Source organism: Hevea brasiliensis, chromosome 13, assembly GCF_030052815.1.
Source record: "Hevea brasiliensis isolate MT/VB/25A 57/8 chromosome 13, ASM3005281v1, whole genome shotgun sequence".
NCBI lineage: Eukaryota > Viridiplantae > Streptophyta > Magnoliopsida > Malpighiales > Euphorbiaceae > Hevea > Hevea brasiliensis.
The window spans coordinates 5,540,482-5,560,472 of record NC_079505.1 but is presented as its reverse complement, the minus strand read 5'-3'; the positions used below and the strand labels follow the sequence as shown (position 1 = coordinate 5,560,472).

General features: G+C 30.3%; 1 protein-coding gene across 1 annotated transcript; it reads right to left on the bottom strand.

Moving 5' to 3' along the window:
- Nucleotides 1–111: 111 nt before the first annotated feature.
- LOC110643099 (protein LNK1) lies at nt 112–17,158 on the bottom strand. Its single transcript, XM_021795342.2, has 9 exons — nt 16,967–17,158; nt 15,845–15,961; nt 11,066–11,640; nt 10,018–10,369; nt 8,400–9,110; nt 3,744–3,892; nt 1,443–1,578; nt 1,271–1,360; nt 112–439 (listed from the first exon to the last, which is right to left on the bottom strand). Exons 2-9 carry the CDS (start codon nt 15,866–15,868, stop codon nt 395–397), a joined length of 2,082 nt encoding a protein of 693 aa, XP_021651034.2. The 5' UTR covers nt 15,869–15,961; nt 16,967–17,158; the 3' UTR covers nt 112–394.
- Between the last annotated feature and the right edge of the window lie 2,833 nt (nt 17,159–19,991).

Below are 19,991 nucleotides of genomic sequence, written 5' to 3'. Positions count from 1 at the left end.
TAAATTTATGAAATTTTCAATTACCATTTCGCTTCATAATAAAAGTTTTACGTTTTAACTAGTTTTTACATAAAAAATAATTATTTTTCTATATTCAAAATTATACAGTAATTTCTTCATAATTAAAATTAAATATTTATTTATAATGATAAAAAATAATTATTTTACAAAAATAATAACAAATTAAAAAATACATTTTATAATGATTTATTATTTTAATTGTACAAGATTTGAATTTTTTTTTTAAATTAGAAATTTTAAATTCTATCATTTTAAGTGAACGCGATAAATATATATGTCACAAAAAAAAAAAAGAAAAATTTTCTTCAAAAGGAAAAATAGAAACCAGAAGACTGGCTGTTTCTTTGAAATGGATTTGATCTCCTTGCTTCTTTCATGGCATAATCTCTCCTCTTAACAAGATCCTTTTTCCTCGATCCTGTAACATTAACAATATTCCATTTCATTTCGGCTGAATTAATTCATAGCTACCAACATGAACCAAAACAATTATTGATTAAATTATTAGTAGAATAATAAAAAAAATTGGGCAGCAGAGATGTTCTATTTTTTAATTAAACTATACAAAGAACCAAAAATAGAATGCACAAATTAACAGAAAACGCAACATACAAATGAATTCTGGAAAAACTCAACCTTGCATGATCATCTGACCACTAACCAATACTCATTGAAACAACACTGCATTAACAAATGCAAAGATGAAACCTCGTCTTATGACATGCTGGTTTGCGAATTCAACTGTTAGGGTCACTAAGCATACAACAAGAAATCTACCTTTGACACAATGGACAAGATAGAAATACATCTATTTCTTCTAAACCTTAATGTAGGTCCCAATGGATGGGTAAGGGCGGGTTCGATTCTAATCCTAGATTCTGCAGTTAAATCAAAAGACAGGCAGGGAAAGTAGTATGTTTTATCCATAAATCAAAACTTAAAATAAGGCAAAATGTATATAATTGTCATAAACTCGAACACCAATGAATGGTTGTTACAATCTGACATGATCAGAGCAACAAACAAAAATCCTAGCAATATGATAGTTAAAAGAGTGTTATCGGGTTAAACCATTACAAGGATATACAAAACATCTGAGAAACGATGAGATCCAAACATAGAATTGAAATGTTATCTATGCTGGAACCACATGAAAAAGTTACTGTACGTCATGATGTGCAGTAATCCAAAAAATAGACATTCTACAATAATTGAGCCATGTTAGTATTTATTGTTTATGGCCACTCACTAACAAACTTTTATCTGAAACACTGGCAGTTTCATCCTGGCAAACTTGCTCCTTAGCCATCATGGATGGACTCGTTACAGACCCATGAACCTGCCAATTTTCTTTCATTAAGGCATCAAAAAGAGTAGCTGGTTGTGACACATTGCATGCGAACAAAGAATAAAAAGCTTACCATGGCATGTGACTTTAGTGACAAACCATCATTGACGGGCATCAAAGATGGATCTGAAGGCCTGTGAAACAATAAATGTGCTATAGACCGATCTATGGGATTTGTATCCGTTTCCATATCAAAGAACCCAGTGCTCCTGAATTAGACCCACAATTGCAATCAGATAAGGAGAGAATTTTCTAGACAAATGAACTTGAACTATGCTTGATAAGATGCATAATGTAATTGTCATTCCATATTTGGTTGTAACAACAGCAATGCATAAAGTGTGAAGTAATAAATTCTATTTCAATATTAAAAAAAAAAAAAACTTTTATTCCAATATTTAGTTTATTTGTGATGGTATTAATGATAGAGTGATATGATAGCAATGCTAGGTGACTGCTGTTGGTGGTGTTGGTTGCTAGGCGGTGACAACAGCAACAGCAACAGCAACGGCAACGATTACCTGATGGGGTGATGATTATGGAAAAAAAAAAAAATTGTGGCAATAAAATAAATAAAACAAAGAAAAAAGGATTATATACATTTGTTTACGTAATGAACATTATATTGGTCAAAGTGAGGTTTTTAAACTTGGCCTGGCTATTGAACCAGTAAAGGCAGATGATTAAAAGCTTAAGTTCAATCAGAGTTTAACTAGTACTATTAAATATAAATTAATTATATATTAATATCATAAAATTAACAATCTCTTAATAAACAACAACAATGTATATTATTATAATTAGTAGTTTAATATAATTTATAAATCATTATTAAAATAAATATAATTAAATCTTAACATATAATATTTTTTATAAATATTTCAAAAATTTTTAATTGAAATTTTAGATTTTAAATAGTAGTATTTTATAATAAAAGAAATATTTAGAATGAAAATAAAATTTTCATGATGACAAATTTATTTATATTAATATAATAAATTTTGAGATATTAAAATATTACAGCGCAATAAACAGAGAATTTTATAGCTTTACAATATAAAAAATTATAAAATAAAAAATAATTCATTAAATCAAGTTAACAGACTAACAAAATAAATAATTGAAACAATTGATTATTCAATTAACAAGTTGACAAAATGGAAAAACTTTGATTTCTTTACAATTGTCAGAAGTTAATTTTTATTAATTATTTTATAATAAGACAATATAATTTAAATAAATAAAATAAATGATTTTGATATATTTTATATAGTTATTTAATATATGTAATTTTATTTTGATATGTTTATATATTTATATCAGAAGAAAAATAAAGACATTGTGTAGTTATAATGGCAATAGTTTTCAAAATGCATCAGTAGGTTTAAGGTTCAAGTTCTATCTCCAACAAGGTTTAGGTTTTCTTTTCTTTTTTTTTCATCTTTTTTTTTTTCAAGGGATTGACCTACTTTAAACTAATTCCTAGTTAACCCAGTCCCACCAGCTAGTCTGGTTCGGTTCTAACAAAATGGGTCAAAGTGTACATAATGTAATGGTCATTGCACAACATTAAATTTTTATTATGTAACCAAACAAAGTAAAAGAACATACAACGTAATTGCAATTGCATTATGACTTTGATTATGTCTTACCAAATATAGTCTTAACAACTAACAAATTTCAACAACTACTGGACATTTGAGGCCAAGATAGAAAAAGAGAAATGATTCAAAGTTGGAACGTAATGATAAAAGTATACAGCGTGGCATATTAACTCTTTAAGTGATGGAATAATTTGATGCTATGTTTAAATATCAAAATTTGAAATAAGGAATTTAAATTTTATTTTAATACAAATTGTTGACAAAATGTAGATTCCAAATAACATCATTATACATTATTACTTTTATTTAATAAGAATTCATTTATAATATATTTCAAATAACATCATTTTATAAAGCATTTCAAATGCTCACTCAAATAAGATGCTCTTTACATTTATGAGGTTAATATAAATTCATGATCTAATCAATTAAAGAAAATCTAAATTTTATCAAATTCAAATCTCAAATTTTAAATTCTCCATCCAAATAAATGGCAACCAAATTTCATTGACCTTATCAAAATAAATATAATTGCTGCCAGCATTATCATATCATGGCATGGCATGATAGATGAACGGGCAGCTCAAAGAATAAACAAGGCATGGCAGAATCAGTTTCTTAAAATTAATCGCAGTCTAAGCAAGACAGAAAAGATGGACAATTACCCTTGGTATGATAATAGCAAAATTAACCTACAACATATGCACAGATTTTTTTTTTTTTTCCCTAAGGGCTAAAAAGGAAAAGAATGGATTGAGCAGTGAACATACTCGTTTGTTTCTTCAGCCATCAATGGATTGTTTGTGTCTCTATCATCTCTCGTACCGCCATTTGCATTCACACAATTATGCCTTTGTTCAGCACTCCTAGCCAAGCGATATAGACTATCTCTTATGCACAGTTTTGTCCTAATATCCAACTGAATTAAAGAATGTTCAGTTCACTAAAACCCATTAATATAAATATACAGAAAAAAGAAATAAAGAGCAGTACGTTGCATGTGCAGAGCACTTAATTTACATGAGAGCTTTCTCAATGTAAAATCTGTACAAATTACAAAGTTCTCAACAATTTTGCTACAATATGCCTAAGTGTTCACGTATTTTTGAGATTCTTCTCTATTTGATTATTTTTCTTAATGCTACATGGCTTTCTATGAAATAATCGAGATCTGTCAAAGGTCTTCTCTATGATGTATATCTTTCCCTTGTACAGTTCCTCCTTTAATTTCTCTCCCCCCACACACCATAATAAAATAAATTATGAATTCTTTTTGTCAACGTCTATGATGAATCATATAGCTTATACCATGTAATGTTAACTATTGAAGATGTAACATTGATGGTAACCATTAATAAGTATCTAGAATACAGCGTACCTGCATATAACATAAACCTATAATTTAAACACAAGTAACATTCATATCATGGATGGGTTCATGACAAAAAGTCATGTTTCTCAAACTACCTATCATTGACATCAGTCCACAAGAATTAATAAAGTTGCATATTGTTTTTGTGTGGAAACTACAAATATTTGCTTTGTTATAAAAGCTTAAATGCAACAAGATTATTGCAAAAGTCACAAAAGGAAGTTTTCACATAATGCACAGATAGACAATTAATTAGATATATAGTTCACCTAAATTTCTTTATCAAGATACCTTTTCCATAATGTTTTATGCTAAGTTTATGATGGATGTGGTGACTATACACATAGGCATATCATATCATTAATAATTCTATATAAAGGATGCAACACAATAATGATGAAGATTCCATCTCTTATAATACACGAGTTTCTAAAAGTTCTATCATACTAACAATTTCCCTTCAATTCCTTGTATGTAGATGTAATATTTGAATGCCACTCAGTACTCTATGTCTATTGTCCTCTCAAGTCATTTGAGCCAACTCCCTTTTCTGCTTTAAAATGAGTATATGGACATATATAGAAATTCCAAACAAACTGATAATCCAGCTTATTAGTCACATATATTATAATCACACACCAAGAATATTTGCTGTTTATTTTCTCGATTTGATGCTGATTCTAACATTCAGGTATATGTTACTTTATTTTAAGGGAAACACCTAATGGTTTGAAAAATCCTGAAGTTGCAATTTTTCAATTGAATTTTATGCTCTTAATTTTATCAATTTTGTTTATAAGTTACAACTTTTGTGTCAATTGTATCAAATAGGTCTAAATTGTATGTTGGTATTGATTTGGTGCTAACGTGGGCTTCCGAAATGGGAAAAGAATTGCTAAATTGGACAATGTGAGCCCTTCCTACGTCCTACAAATTATTTTGATAGAAATTAACAGGAACAACAAGATCCTAGGAATGTTCGTGAGATGATTCAAAATGCAATTGCACAAGAAGCTCCAATCACAAGGACTAGAGTTAAGAAGATGCAAGAGTTGATTGAGGAAGCAGTTGCACAAGAAGCTAAATATGGAAATACAATCAATAAATTAGGGTTACAAGAAAATGAGAAGTGACTTAATTTGATCCAAGTTTGCATTGGTGATGATCAAGAAATATTTGGACAGAATTAATTAATTTTTATGCAAATTTAGAGTGTTTTTTTTTTTTTAATATAGGACAAGTCTGAATAATTTTATTTAATTATTTTTGGTTAGATATATGTTTTGGGCCTTAGATAGGAATGCAACCTACTCCAACTTTTTTCTTAGTTTTTAGGTTTTATTTTATGTTTTTAATTTAGGAATTTAGAGTTTCAGCAGCATATATAAGGCTAACTTAATACTTTTTCAGGGAAACATTACTTTTGATTAAATTAATACAAAAGAGGGATTTTTCCTAAATTCTTGCTTAAACTAAACTAAATTATCCAAGAGTGATTAATCTTGTAAGATTTAACAATCTTGATATTCTTAGTTCTTGTTTGATTACAAACTTTAGGTCAAGAATCCTTCATTCTACCTTTGAATTATCTTGATTTTCAATTCTATATAATTGATAGGTCAATGTTTTTGTGTGGAAACTACATCAGTCATGTTTTATAGGCATGATGGGTTTTTATTTCGTGAGAATAAATTATGTGTGCCTAATTACTCTATGGAGGAGTTACTTGTGCGTGAGTCACATGGTGGTGATCTCATGGGACATTTTGGGATTACTAAGACTCAGGATACATTGAGGGAACACTTCTTTTGGCCTCATATGAATGGCCTCATATGAAGAGAGATGGAGAGAGAGCGTGTTCTAGGTGTATCACATGTAAGAAAGCAAAGTCTAAGGTCTTACCTCAAGATTTATATACACCTTTGCCTATACCTAGTTAACCATGGGTTGATTTGTCAATAGACTTTCTTTTAGGGTCACCTAGGTCTAGGGAAGGTAAAGATTCTATATTTGTGGTAATGGACAGATTTTCTAAGATGGCACATTTCATTCCTTGCCATAAAACTAATGATGCCACAAATATTGCTGATTTATACTTTAGGAAAGTTGTGAGGTTGCATGGCATCCCTAGGAGCATTGTTAGTGATAGAGATGTTAAGTTCTCAAGCTACTTTTGGAAAGCATTGTGGGCTAAGCTGGGTACTAAGTTGCTATTTTCTATTACATGTCACCTACAGACTGATGAACAAACTGAAGTAGTTAATAGAATTTTAACAACTCTTTTGCGTGCTGCTGTTAAATAAAATTTGAAATCATTGGAAGGATGTATACCATTTGTTGAAATTGCATATAACCGAAGTGTGCATTCTTCTACTAGTTTTTTACCTTTTGAGATTGTTTATGGGTTTAATCCTTTAACTCCATTAGATTTGATTCCTTTGCCTGTGCATGAGATTTCAAGTTTAGATGGAAAGAAAAAGGCTGAGTTGGTTAAAAGGATCCATGAACAAGCTAAACAGCACATTAAGAGGAAGAATATGAGATATGCATCCAAAGCTAATAAAGGAAGAAAGCGAATTACTTTTCAACCAGGAGATTGGGTTTGGGTGCCTATAAGGAAGGAAAGATTTTCAATTCAAAGAAAGTCTAAGCTTCATTCTAAAGGAGATGATCCATTTCAAGTGGCGGCCAAGATTAATGACAATGCTTACAAGTTGAATCTTTCTGGTGAGTACAATGTGAGTGCTATTTTTAATGTTGCTGATCTTTCCCCTTTTGTATAGGTGAAGATTCGAGGACGAATTCTTTTGAAGAGGGAGGGGATGATGGAAATCAACAAGAATAACAAGATCCAAGGAATATTCGTGAGATGATTCAAGATGCAATTGTACAAGAAGATCCAATCACAAGGACTAGAGTTAAAAAGATGCAAGAGTTGATTGAGGAAGCAGTAGCACAAGAAGCTAAATATGGAGATACAATCAATAAATTGGGGTTACAAGAAGATAGAAAGTGGCTTAATTTGATCCAAGTTTGCGTGGGTGATGATCAAGAAATATTTGGATAGAATTTATGGATTTTTATACAAATTTAGTGTGTTTTTTTATCTAGGACAAGTCTGAATAGTTTTATTTAATTATTTTGGTTAGGTATGTGTTTTAGGCCTTATTTATGTGTTTTTAAGCCTTAAGTAGGAGTTTAGCCCACTCTAACTTTTTTATTAGTTTTTAGGATTTTATTTTATTTTTTTAGTTTAGGAATTGAGGGTTTCAGCAGTATATATAAGGCTAACTTAATGCTTTTTCAAGGGAACATTACTTTTGATTAAATTAATACAACAGAGAGATTTTTCCTAAGTTCTTTCTTGAACTAAACTAAATTCTCCAAGAGTGATTAATCTTGTAGGATTTAACAATCTTGATATTCTTAGTTCTTATTTAATTATAAAATTTGGGTCAAGAATCCTTAATTCTACCTTTGAATTAACTTGGTTTTCAATTCTACATAATTGATAAGTCAAGATATTCCTTGGTATTTGAACTTGATTTTGGCTTTCTTGGGATTATAAACCAAACCTGTTCGTGGGTTTCAAAGCATCGTTCTTGAGGTTTGCATCATATTTCCTTGCCAGATAAGCTTGTTTATTAAACAAGATTTTAGTCACTTGGCCAGCATTCCAGCCAATTCTAGAGTACAATCAAAGTTGATAAATGAAAAGAATTGGTCTAAATTAAAAATGCATACAAAGTTTAGAATTTTTTTTTTAATCACATGGCCATCAGTTTATACTTACTATTCTAGGGCATGCCCATTATATAGATTTTAAAAGAAATACAACTGGAATTTTACAATTCAACATAGTTTTGAAGAAGAGATTACGGGAAACATAAAACCCATTTACATGCACACACATGTTTGTACATTCTAGAAGTACATGCACATACATGTTTGTACATGCACACACATGTTTGTACATTCTAGAAGTGATGTATAAACATAAAAATTGGTTTTCAATTTTTTAAGTGATAGACAAAGTTACGTAAATTAGCATTACCTGTTCCATAACTTGTTGTAGCTGGCAAAAACTAGTTGCTTCTAGTGAGATTTCATCCAACACAGAGCTCATACAAGAGCTTTCTTGGGCAGTTGAAGAATCTAGCTCTGCTGGAATCCCCATGCTAACTCCTTCAATTTCACTGTGACCTTCAACCTCGTATCCAGAGTGATGAGCTTGATTCTGAACTGAATCATAAAATCCTGTTGGACTCGGAGTATTTGCACATTTGAAATTCCTGGCACACGGGACTTGTAAATCCTGGTTATGATATAGCCTTTCCATCTTCCTGGTTGTTACAGCAGGAGCCGCTGATGAGGGACCATGAGAACTTTCCATGGATTGTACTTGATTTGATTCAAATGTAGACTCCTTTGGAGAAAGAGATTGGATGCCATCACTTTCAGATTTGATTCCAGATTGATTTGGACAGACTGAAGTTTGATTTGAAGAATGACCATAATCCATATGCATATATGGCAAATGTGTCTGCAATTGATTCATGGAATCTGAAACTATGTTTTGTTTGTGTTGCTGAACCCCTGTAGGAGAAAGAACTTGATGGGGCAGATCCCTAATTGAACACTTTGCATCTGCATATTGCTTTAAGTTACCATTATGACGGAAAGAACCACCATTACCCAGGTTTTGTTCTTTTCTCTTCCCTTCTGAGTGGTTTCGGTGCCTTGGCTGACTTCTATGGCTATCGAACTGTCATGCAACACCACAAATCAGTAGAATAGCGAATTTACTCAGTTTATATGACTGGAGTTTTCGAGATGCGAGACTAACATTATAATCTTGGAAAGTTTCTAGAAAACCATCCTCAGACAAAACAGAATAGCATGCATTCATCAATAATTAAACCACATTATTATCAATCGAAAAGGACAAAACTGAAGGCAAACATTTTTTCAAGCACACTTGATGCAGTATTGGAAGTTCAAAATTATAGTCATTGTAAAATTGGGATTTAGATTATCATTAATTAGGAAGTTTATGTTATATAGAAATTCTATTATTGTTTAGGAACTATTTTATTTTATTTGGAATGTTGCATTTACCCAACCCTCCCCAAAGCTCACAAGTGTGGGATCTTCATGAATTGGGTCACCCGTTTTATTATTTATTTAGGAAGTATTTTTATTTTATTTCAAAAATTTAATTAGTTTATATTCCTAATTAGTATTTGATTAGATTTTCCTAATCCTAATGTAATTAGGGTTACAAAACTCTATAAATAGGCCTAGTTTTTCTATTATTCAGTAGACAGTTGTTATGATTATTATTGAGAATTAAATAAATTTTATTCGAGAAATTTGTTTCCCTTAATCCCTTTGTTCTTCTTGTTCTACGTCAACTATATATTTTTCCTTTAAAGGTATTACAATAAAATGTATTTTCTAGAGCCAATCCTCTAGTCTTTTTAATATTCAGTCATTTTTAAATTGATAATGGGCAATACTTTGAACTGAAAATGACCATTAAAATCAACGTGCCTGTGAAAGTTATGCTAGGCCATTGGAAGCTCCTAAATGCAAACCAATTATTCAAGCTCAACAAATGTGAAATTATAGGGATATAAGCAATAATTTGAAAACATGATGGCTTTACAAACCTGATAGTTAAGCACTAAGTCATCCTTGCTTGCAGAGTTTGCAGCTGGTCTGTTTGGAAATTGCAAGTGACTGAAAGCTGAAATTTCAGTGGCTCCAGCAATATTGGAACATATTTTATCACTTGTTATTAGACTTTCCTTATTGGAATCATTTACCGAGGAATCCACATTGTTTAGCACAGAAGCATCATGATGGTCTGATATGCAATTCAATGCACTTGCCTCGGAACTTGAAACCTTAGAACCCAACTTCAATGCATCTTCAGATCCTTCCATAGAATGAGATGACGAAAACCAGTACAAGTCATCCTCATTACTGAGACTCCCCAGACCAAATGTTGAATCACAGCTTCTGCGGGATAAAAGAAATATAAATACAATCCAAATGGAAATGCACACGAAAATATTCATATGCATATTTAAGCCCACAATAAGTGTATATATAGATGTTTTCATGTAAATATATTTCAAAGAGGACACCATAAGCTTAGAAATTCCAACTTCCTATTAAAATGAGGGGGGCTCACCCCTATTGTTAAGTCTAATGTGAGTGGATTGCTTGATGAACTTTGAAAAAGAAAAGATACGTGCTTATGTGTGTTGTTGTGTGTTGTGTGAGAGAATTTTCAAATAAAATGGGTATTCTTTTCATTTACAAAACTATTTCAAAGTGAACTTTTAGTTAATGAGTATAAACTGACACTGTAACAATGTTGATCAATAGTTACCAGTATCGGACAAAAATGATATTTAATGTGCATGATGTGCACAAGTGGGGTATTAAATATAACAATGAAACAATTAGAATTTAAAAAATGTAATATAATAGCGTGAGAATTTGTATAACTTGATCCTTCTCCACCCCATCTCACCCCCAAAACACAAAAGTCATCTATAGGACACAAGAGCATGCATGTTACAAGAAAACATGTTTGTTCCACAAATATATCTAAATTATAGTAATTGCAGAAAGTCCTATCAGGTAAAAACAACTTTAGCCAGTATAAATAAAAGGAAATTGTAACATGAAAGGGCAATTATTAACTACCTAAACATCCTGTCAACATCCTCAAAATTTCCTATGTCGTCAAAACCACAATATAGTAGACCACCATTTTCTTTGTCTTCACAATCATTGTCCAAAAAGTTAAGATCATTATCTGTCTGAGATATGTGACTGAGTGGAAAAAGATATGTGTCAGTATCATCTGCAGCACTCTTTTCACCCAAGATAGGATCATCAGAACAGAACTCACTGCCAACTGAATCAGTATTTCCACTTTTCAAAAAATGGTTGGATACTCTTGTTTCTTCAGATACTGTACTTGTCACTTCTTTGACTAAGCCACTATCACAAGCAGAAAACACATCATCTGGTGCATGAGACCATGAACCCTTATCTAGCATCCTATCCTTCTTGGTCAGAGGAAGCAGGCAAGGTTTCTCTTTTCTCTGATTGTATCTAGTAGAATCACCAGCATTACTCGTAATGTTAACTATTTCATGTCGTGGTTTCTTATGGTTATCACCGCGAACTCTAAATTGATCTCCACATTCCTTAGCAAGATGAGGCACTATATGGTCATCACTCTCACTAAATGCATCCCACACATTATCTTCAAGCTGTAACAACAGACACAAGATATTAGCCAACCAAAAAGTTGCCAATATCTTCCTAAATATGCAGTTGTCAAAAATATTCAATGTACAAAGCAAAGGAAAGTTAGCAAACAATTTAAGGAGGATAACAGTAGAAAATTAGGAGCCCATCTAGCAATTTAATATTTTAATGACTTATATAATATTAGCAGCAATGCAACTCATTCAAAAGGTGAGAAAAAACAACACATATATGGAAGGTGTTCAAAATCATCCCTAAGAGAGCCGAATATAACATGAAGACTTATGTTTGAGACAAAGGAACAAATGAAGCACAGGGGAAAATATATTTTATTTGCATTCACTGGGTTATGATTCATAGAAAGATATCATAGCATTCCTCAAGCAACAGTGGTTATTCCTGAGTGAAAGAACCATGCACTTCTATGTCCAAACACCTAATTGCAATAGCATTATCAAAGATTTCACTTGCATTTAACCAGAATTAAGCTAGAATTTTAGCAATGTACCATTACAAAATCATATATTTAAAATTTAATTTACAAATAATTTTATAAAGCGAACTGCTTTTTGATGCAAATGCGCCAAAAGTTCTTTTTGTCAACATACCTAGCATAATATAACTTTAAATATGAACTACATGTATGATTTTACAGAGACAATTAAAAAGAATTAGGGTTTTTCTAAAACGAGGTGATAAAAAAAAAAAAAAAAAAGAGAAGAAAGAATACACAGTCATGTCACACAACTATGCCATCATTTCTCTCCTTGTCCTCTTTTTTCCACCCCCCCCCCCCCCCCTTTGTCTGTCTCTCTCTCTCTCTCCCTTTTTCTTGGTTCCTGAGCATATTATTCCATCACGTAAGTATTGGATCTTTCATCCATATCATTATGTTACAGACAATACAGCCATGAATCTAAAATTCACAGCAGCCTATTAGGAAAAGCGCATATCAGCCAGCCAAATTTCTATTTTGATCCATTCAAACCATCAACAAGGTGCCTCCTCATCAAAATTTCCAGCTCCAAAAATTAATTGCTTTGCCTTTAGTTGGAAAAAAAATGATAGCAAGTAAAACCCACACGCTAAATAAAATAGTTAAATCTTTAATAATAAAAATTAAATGAATCTTTGTAATATTTTTCCTAGAATGATGACAATAATCTCGTAAATGAAGGAAAGATGTGATGTAGAACAAGGGAGAAACCAAGATCAAGAGAAATTAATTCTCAAGAACAAAGAGAAATAAATTCTTCAGAGAACCAATTCTCAGAATCCTTATTTAATTGTCAATAATATCATAAAAATCAAAGCTACTAATAATAGAAAATCTAGACCTATTTATAGAGTTTTTGCAACCCTAGTTACATTAGGATTTAGAAACCTTAATAAAAAACTAATTAGGAATCCTAAATAAAACATACTAAACAAATAATAATAATAATAATCCTAATAATAATAAAATTCCTAAATAATAAAACACTATGCTTCATAATTAATAATAATCTAAATTTTCTAATTTGACAATGAATATAATTTCTACTGCATCAAGATGTGGATGAATTAAATCCTAAATCAACTGCAATAAATGAAATAACGAGTCTCTAACTCATAGATTTGTTAAGTCCAAAAATTAATCAAAGGGTTACAGTAAATAATGTGTCTCTGACTCATAGACTGATGAAGTCATAAAATTAACCAGGCCAATTAAACTGAAGAACTATGTTTATTGCGCCAATTGGATACAGACAGAACTTTAACTCAGAAGTTCAGTCACAAATGAAATCAACTCCAAATATTTCTTGGCTCAATGAATCAAATCAACTCAAACATTGACAAACATCAAAATTTTTAACATTCAACCTAAATTAGTTAATCTCAACTCAACTCACTCAACTCAACTCAACTAAGCCTTTATCCCAAAAATTTGGGGTCGGCTATATGGATTCGCTTTTTCCACTCTGAACGATTTTGGGTTAAATCCTCAGAAATGTGTAATGCTTCTAAGTCATGCTGTACTACTCTACTCCAAGTCAATTTAGGTCTACCCCTTTTTTTCTTTCAATCCTCTAGCCTAATGTGCTCTACTTGTCTAACTGGAGCCTCCGTATGTCTACGCTTCACATGACCAAACCACCTCAATCTCCCTTCTCTCAACTTATCTTCAATTGGCACCACTCCTACCTTTTCTCTAATACTTTCATTACGGACTTTATCTAGTCTAGTATGGCCACTCATCCACCTTAACATTCTCATCTCTGCAACTCTTATCTTAGATGCATACGACTCTTTCAGTGCCCAACACTCACTACCATATAGCATAGCCGGTCGTAAATTAGTTAATCTCAATGTTAGTTAAATTTTCTTTCAGGGATAATTTAATTAACCTAAAAAGGCTAACTACAATAACTGGAGTGTTTCTTTTGAACTATGAATGGCTTGATCCCTATAAGGGTACAAAGCAGCTTGGCTGTTTCAACTTTCAACCATTCCCCCAAGTGTAGCTCCAACCTTCAATTTTCAAAACCAACCCAAATTCCTAATATCTCAAAAAAACCTAAAGCATAAAACCTTAATTAGTATTAAAGGGCTTTCCTTTGAAACAAAGGATTATAATTAAAGGATACAATTATCTTGAATGGATCCTACTCATAACAATAAAAACTTAAGTTTTAGTAACAAATTTGTGAAATAATGTTTAGCTTGGTCACTTAGTTATTCCACATCGTATTACTTTGTAATTTTCGTCTAACAAAATTCTATCACATCCGTTTCAAAAAGAAAAATAAATGACGAGAACCAGATATCTGATTGCTACTGTTGGAATTAATGAGATTTTCCCTTAATTCATGGGATATATTATGAGACAATGATGTGATTGACTAGCAAAATCATTGGCTTGATTAATACTTGTATTAAGGAGTCATTTATGGGATGCCAAATATATCCTATATCTTCCATTATAAATATGAATTATAATGTATTTTGTTAAACATACAAGTGAATAAAAATGTAACTCTTTGGTTTTGTGTCCGTGTATGTAGGCTCTTGATTGCAGAACCACATAAATCTTTCTTTTGCTATTTTCTCCTATCTTTTCTATAATTTTAAATTTCAACATGGTATTAGAGCCTAGAGTTTGAGTTTCAAAGCTATTTTTCTCCTATATTCTTCTTCTCCTTCATTTTAGCCTAGGGTTTATGTCCCAAAGCTATTTTCTCCCAAATCCTTTTCTTCTACATGATATCTGGCTTAAAAAGAATAGATTAAAAAAAAAAAAGAAGCTTGATGATGGATCCATAACTTTAGCAAAAATCTCCCAAGGAGAAGTATGGGAACTAATGATATTTTCCATTAATTCATGGGATATGATTATGAGAAAAATCATGTTATTGATTAGCAAAATCATTGGCTTGATTAATGTTCGTATTATTATATAATATAAATATGAAATATTATATATTATGTTAAATACACAAGTGAACAAAAATGTAACTTTTTGAGGTTTTGTATCCATGGACATAGGCTCTTGCCAGTAGAACCACATAAATCCTTCTCTTGCTACTTTCTTCTATCTCTTCTATAATTCTAAAATTTCAATAGCAACAAATATAAATTCTTAACAGCCAAAACAAGCACAAAGCTAGAAGTTCTCCCAAATAGTTTGCTCACTCAATATTTCACACCAAAAAAGATGTTTCAAAAAACCAAAATAAAAAGGAAAAAAAAAAAGCCAGAAAGGTTGAATATAGCTCCCGTTAAACTGTCCTTACACAACTATACAAAGTCAGCTAATAATGATAATTCATATTGGGCTTGAATATAGCTCTGCATGCTTTCGCAATAAAGTGGCAGATTCTGTTATTTTCTTAATACTTTTGAATTTCACTTAAAGTCAATGCTATATTGTAATCAGTCTAGTCATCTCCTACAAGATACAGTAACAAAAAAACTATATGCGTGTGTGTGTGTGTGTGTGTGTGTGTGTGTGTGTGTGTGTGTGTACACACACCCAGAAAAGCAGATGAAACATTCCATCCAGTTCAGCTAAAGCAGTCAACAGTTGACAGCAATAGAATCTCAAGTTGAAACAACAACCAGAATTATCTATTAAAGTATATTACTTTTATGGCTATTGGCTTCACAACAGACAAAAGTGAAAACAACATGAATAAAAACGGAACTTAAAATTAAATGAATCCCTACCTCATACATGCGCAAGTCTGACATTCCTCAGAATCTTTTACCCACCATTGAGGATGCAAATAATATTTTGATAAAACATCACGGCTAATGTGGAAAACCTGCCCTCAACTATGCTTTCTGAGTTCAGATATCAGAATAACTGTCAGTTTATATGCATTCAGGCAGAAAAACCCAAAATACAAGAAAAACCAATAAAAGAAGAAAGATATGGTCACACAAATGAATCAATAAAACAACTGAGTAAAGTGGGTTCAATTAAAGCAAGCTAACTGGTATCCATATAGTAATGTTATAACATAAACAACATGATCTTTTCTAGTTTAGGTATGAATCCTAAGCCCTTCTAGTTTACTGTTCATGGTTGCCGTTCACAGTGCCAGGCCTCCACTTGATAAGCCCTAAAAAACTGTCTTTTCTCATGCTGTTTAACTTCCAAATCATACTTGATAACGAAAAACCCACATTTGTAGTTTTCTTACCCATATCCAACCCTAAAGAGCAAACCTAGAACCTATCCTGTTCATCTAACCATCTATTTTAACTCGCAGAGATGACACAGAATTCCAATTTCTAAAGTTTACATCTGCCAATAATCAAATAAGATAAAACGGAAATAACTTCCAACTACGCCAAACAAGAAAAACATTAGAATCTATTGGAGCAATTGTTTTCTATATCTTAATCCTAGTCTTGAAAGGATTTTCTAAACCCAAAAAAAAGAACATTTTTCTAGCATCAAATCAGATCAACAAACAAGCAAATGGACCAAAAAAAACCCACATAATAATAAATTAGGTTATACTTCAGTCGCACTACGGCCGGTTTTCACTCTGTTTTTAGGCAAATTAACTAAAAACGATTAGAGCATAATAATAATTCAACTGCGTTCAGTTACTAAAGATATTCAGGTTTATTAGTTGTTACGATTTATCTTCAAAATCCTCTCCATTTCCAAAGAATTTCTCAACAGCCAAACAGACAACAAAACTAACGACCACAACGATTCAAGCACAAAGGAAAACCCAGAAAACAGAAGAGAGAGAGAGAGAGAGAACCTTATCTAAAATCACAGAATTTTCAGCCAAATAACCAACTGTTAAGGATCTCACATTAGAAACTCACCTGGAGTCCGAAACCTTTATTCCAAAAAAACTCAAAACTTTCCTAGAAAATCACAACTTTCCCCGGAAAATCAAGCTCCTGAGTCTCAGCAGAAAGCAAAATCACCAGCAAATCCAAGGGTAATTTGCCCTGATAAGCGATTTCGCGTAGGTTCGAGAAGCGTATCTCTCTATCTCTCCTCTCTCTCTCTACTCATTAAAACTTTTTTATGATTATAATTATTTTATTATTTTAGGAGTATTTTTTGAGGGACAAGCAGAGAGTGACACGTGGCAACGAGATATGAGCAAGCAAGCGTATATATCAGAATTCGTGGACGAGAAAGGGCGATGAGATCCGATCACTTTCCTCAACCTGATTGGTCCACGTTGTACGTAGTTCTAAAGATGCGACACGTGTCCGAACCACTTGTTGGTGGAATATTTTGAGGCGTGCAGGTGGCCTCGTGCGGTGACGTAAGCACTGACGGTGTTAAACTTTTTAAAAATATATAAAGTAAAAAATAGTTTAATAAAATATAAAATAACATCAGTATAATTAAAAATAATTAAAAATAATTATTAAATTATTTATTTAAAAATAATTAATAATAAAAAAATTAATTTAATTATCATATAATCATATTATCTTTTACTTAATTTTATTTATTTAAAAAAATTTAAATTAAAATAATTAAATTTTCAAAAATTCAATAGTTTTATATAATAAAATAATAATTTTATGTAAAAAGGTGATATCACTCCCCTCATTTGTGTCTCGAAAAAACTTACACTATGTTTAAATAAATTTTAAGAGAAGAAAAAAAAAAAAAGAAATTTTTTTTATATTTAAATAATTTAAAAAAATAATTAACTCAACTCAACTCAACTAAGCCTTTATCCCAAAAATTTGAGGTCGACTAATTTAAAAAAATAATTAAAAAAATAAAATTTATTTTCTTTCCATTCTTTATTTTTTTCTCTTACTCAAACAAAAAATATTTTTTCAAAATTATTTTCTCTTACTTATTTTTCTTCTTCTCCCTCTTTCACCTATTTAAACACGGTATTAAGATTAGGGCAGAAACTTCCTCATCTAAGAGCGAGACGAGGTATATTTTTTTTTAGAATTTTTTTATTGTTATTTTAATATATTATTATAAAATTAAAAATACTTATTAAAAATAATTACAAATTAGAAATATAAGATTAAAATATAATTTTAATAATATATATATATATTTTAAAAATATATAATATTTAAATATAAAAATATATTAAATTTTTAATAAAAAAAATATATCATTACCAAGATGGGTTATCTAAGTTTGGAGTCTAGAAAATATCTCCTTGTCTTTGTCTATAAAATATGGGAGTTAAAGTGAGATAGAGAAAAATTATCGAGTGCGAGGCGAATTCAGAATAATTGTCATTTTTATTTTTATTTTATTTTTATTTTTATTTTTATTAAAAAGAAATATAAAAAAAAATTATGTAATTTCTTATATTAACATCTTAAGGTTTGTGATTTTAATTTGGTCAAAATGTATCCTTAGATATTATTAACTATTAGCATGAGTGTCATATTTTATGAATACTCAATTAATTAAAATTTATATTTTTTTTATTTAATATTGAATTAAGTCAAATTAGGAAATTATAATTAATTATAAAATAGAAGATAGAGCAGGAGTATGTTTAATTTAAAGAAAAAAAAATGTAAAAGCTTAGCATATCCATACTTATTTTCTACCTCAAAATTGGCTGTACCAGCCGCCAATGGATCATGAAGGTAGAAGGACATATTACAAGGACAAAGCCAACACGGATTTTATGTCATACTTTGAGTTACAAGTAAAGTTATAAGCACGGATAACAAATGGATTGGATATTTTTAGACATCATATTTATTTAAATTGTAAGAAGATGAATTTGAATAATTTATAATTATATTTGTAATGAATTTAAATTTGAAGAATAATATTTATGATGATTTGAGTTTTATATTTTGAGTATTTATTATCGGGATTCATTTATATAAATAATTAATTAAATAAAAAATATATTTTTATAGTATATTTATAAATTTTTATATTTATTAAATAAATAGAATTTAAATATTTTATAGAATTATTAAATTTATAAAATATAAATTATTATTAAAAATATTTATATTATTAATTAAAATTTATAAAATTAAATGAGTTTGAGTATTTTTTAGATAATAATAATCACGTTTGAAATTGGGATGGTTTTGGCTACTTGATGGTAAATTTTAATTTGGAAAGGTTTTGAATATTAAAAATATTAATCGGATTTAGATTTGGATAAGGTAATTTTCACAAGCACCTTATCTGTTGCTATCCCTAATTATAAGACTATGCAAATGAAGCTAATGGCCTATATATATTTATATTTTTATTTTATTAAGTAATAAAATATTAATTTTTATTTTTAATTTTGATTAATTTAATTAAATTTGGTCATGGCTATAACTAAGCTAAAACATTTAAATTGGGCTAAAATTATAAAATTTTAAAAAATGCTTATGCTAGGTTTGGATTGAGAGATTTGAATCTATAGATTTGGACTTACACTAAATGTACTATTTGGATATTTTAAATGAAAATGATTTGGGATATATATTTATGACATTTTTAAAAACTAAAAATTTAAAATAACTACTTTACCTCATTATTTCAAATCTGTCCCACTATAATTGTCACGACCTAACTCTAGAGGCAAGATTGGCAACAGGATTTAAGTCAATATAAAGCCATTGAGACCTGTAGTAAATCTCACTATTTTTAAACTTATAACTAGTACTAAATTCAAGGCCCAATATATAGATTAAAATAAAATATTATAAATTAATTTAGGCCAACTCAACCAGATAACTATTAGAAATCCACAATTAGGGAAGCTTAACTCAACACTGATACCCAACATGCACAAACCATTTAACTTTCATTAATTGATAAATTACATATATACTGGTGTCACAATGGAGTTTTAATAATTAAAGAAATACATAAATAAATAAATAC

Bases quoted from the DNA above. Each gene is read 5' to 3' on its own strand.
- LOC110643099 (XM_021795342.2), bottom strand. From the start codon at position 15,868: ATGTCAGACTTGCGCATGTATGAG. The intron at 9,111-10,017 runs GTTTGTAAAGCC...GTTGCATGACAG, and splicing joins ACTTAGTGCTTAACTATCAG to TTCGATAGCCATAGAAGTCA. The intron at 440-1,270 runs GTGAGTGGCCAT...TTAATGTTACAG, and splicing joins TTTCAGATAAAAGTTTGTTA to GATCGAGGAAAAAGGATCTT.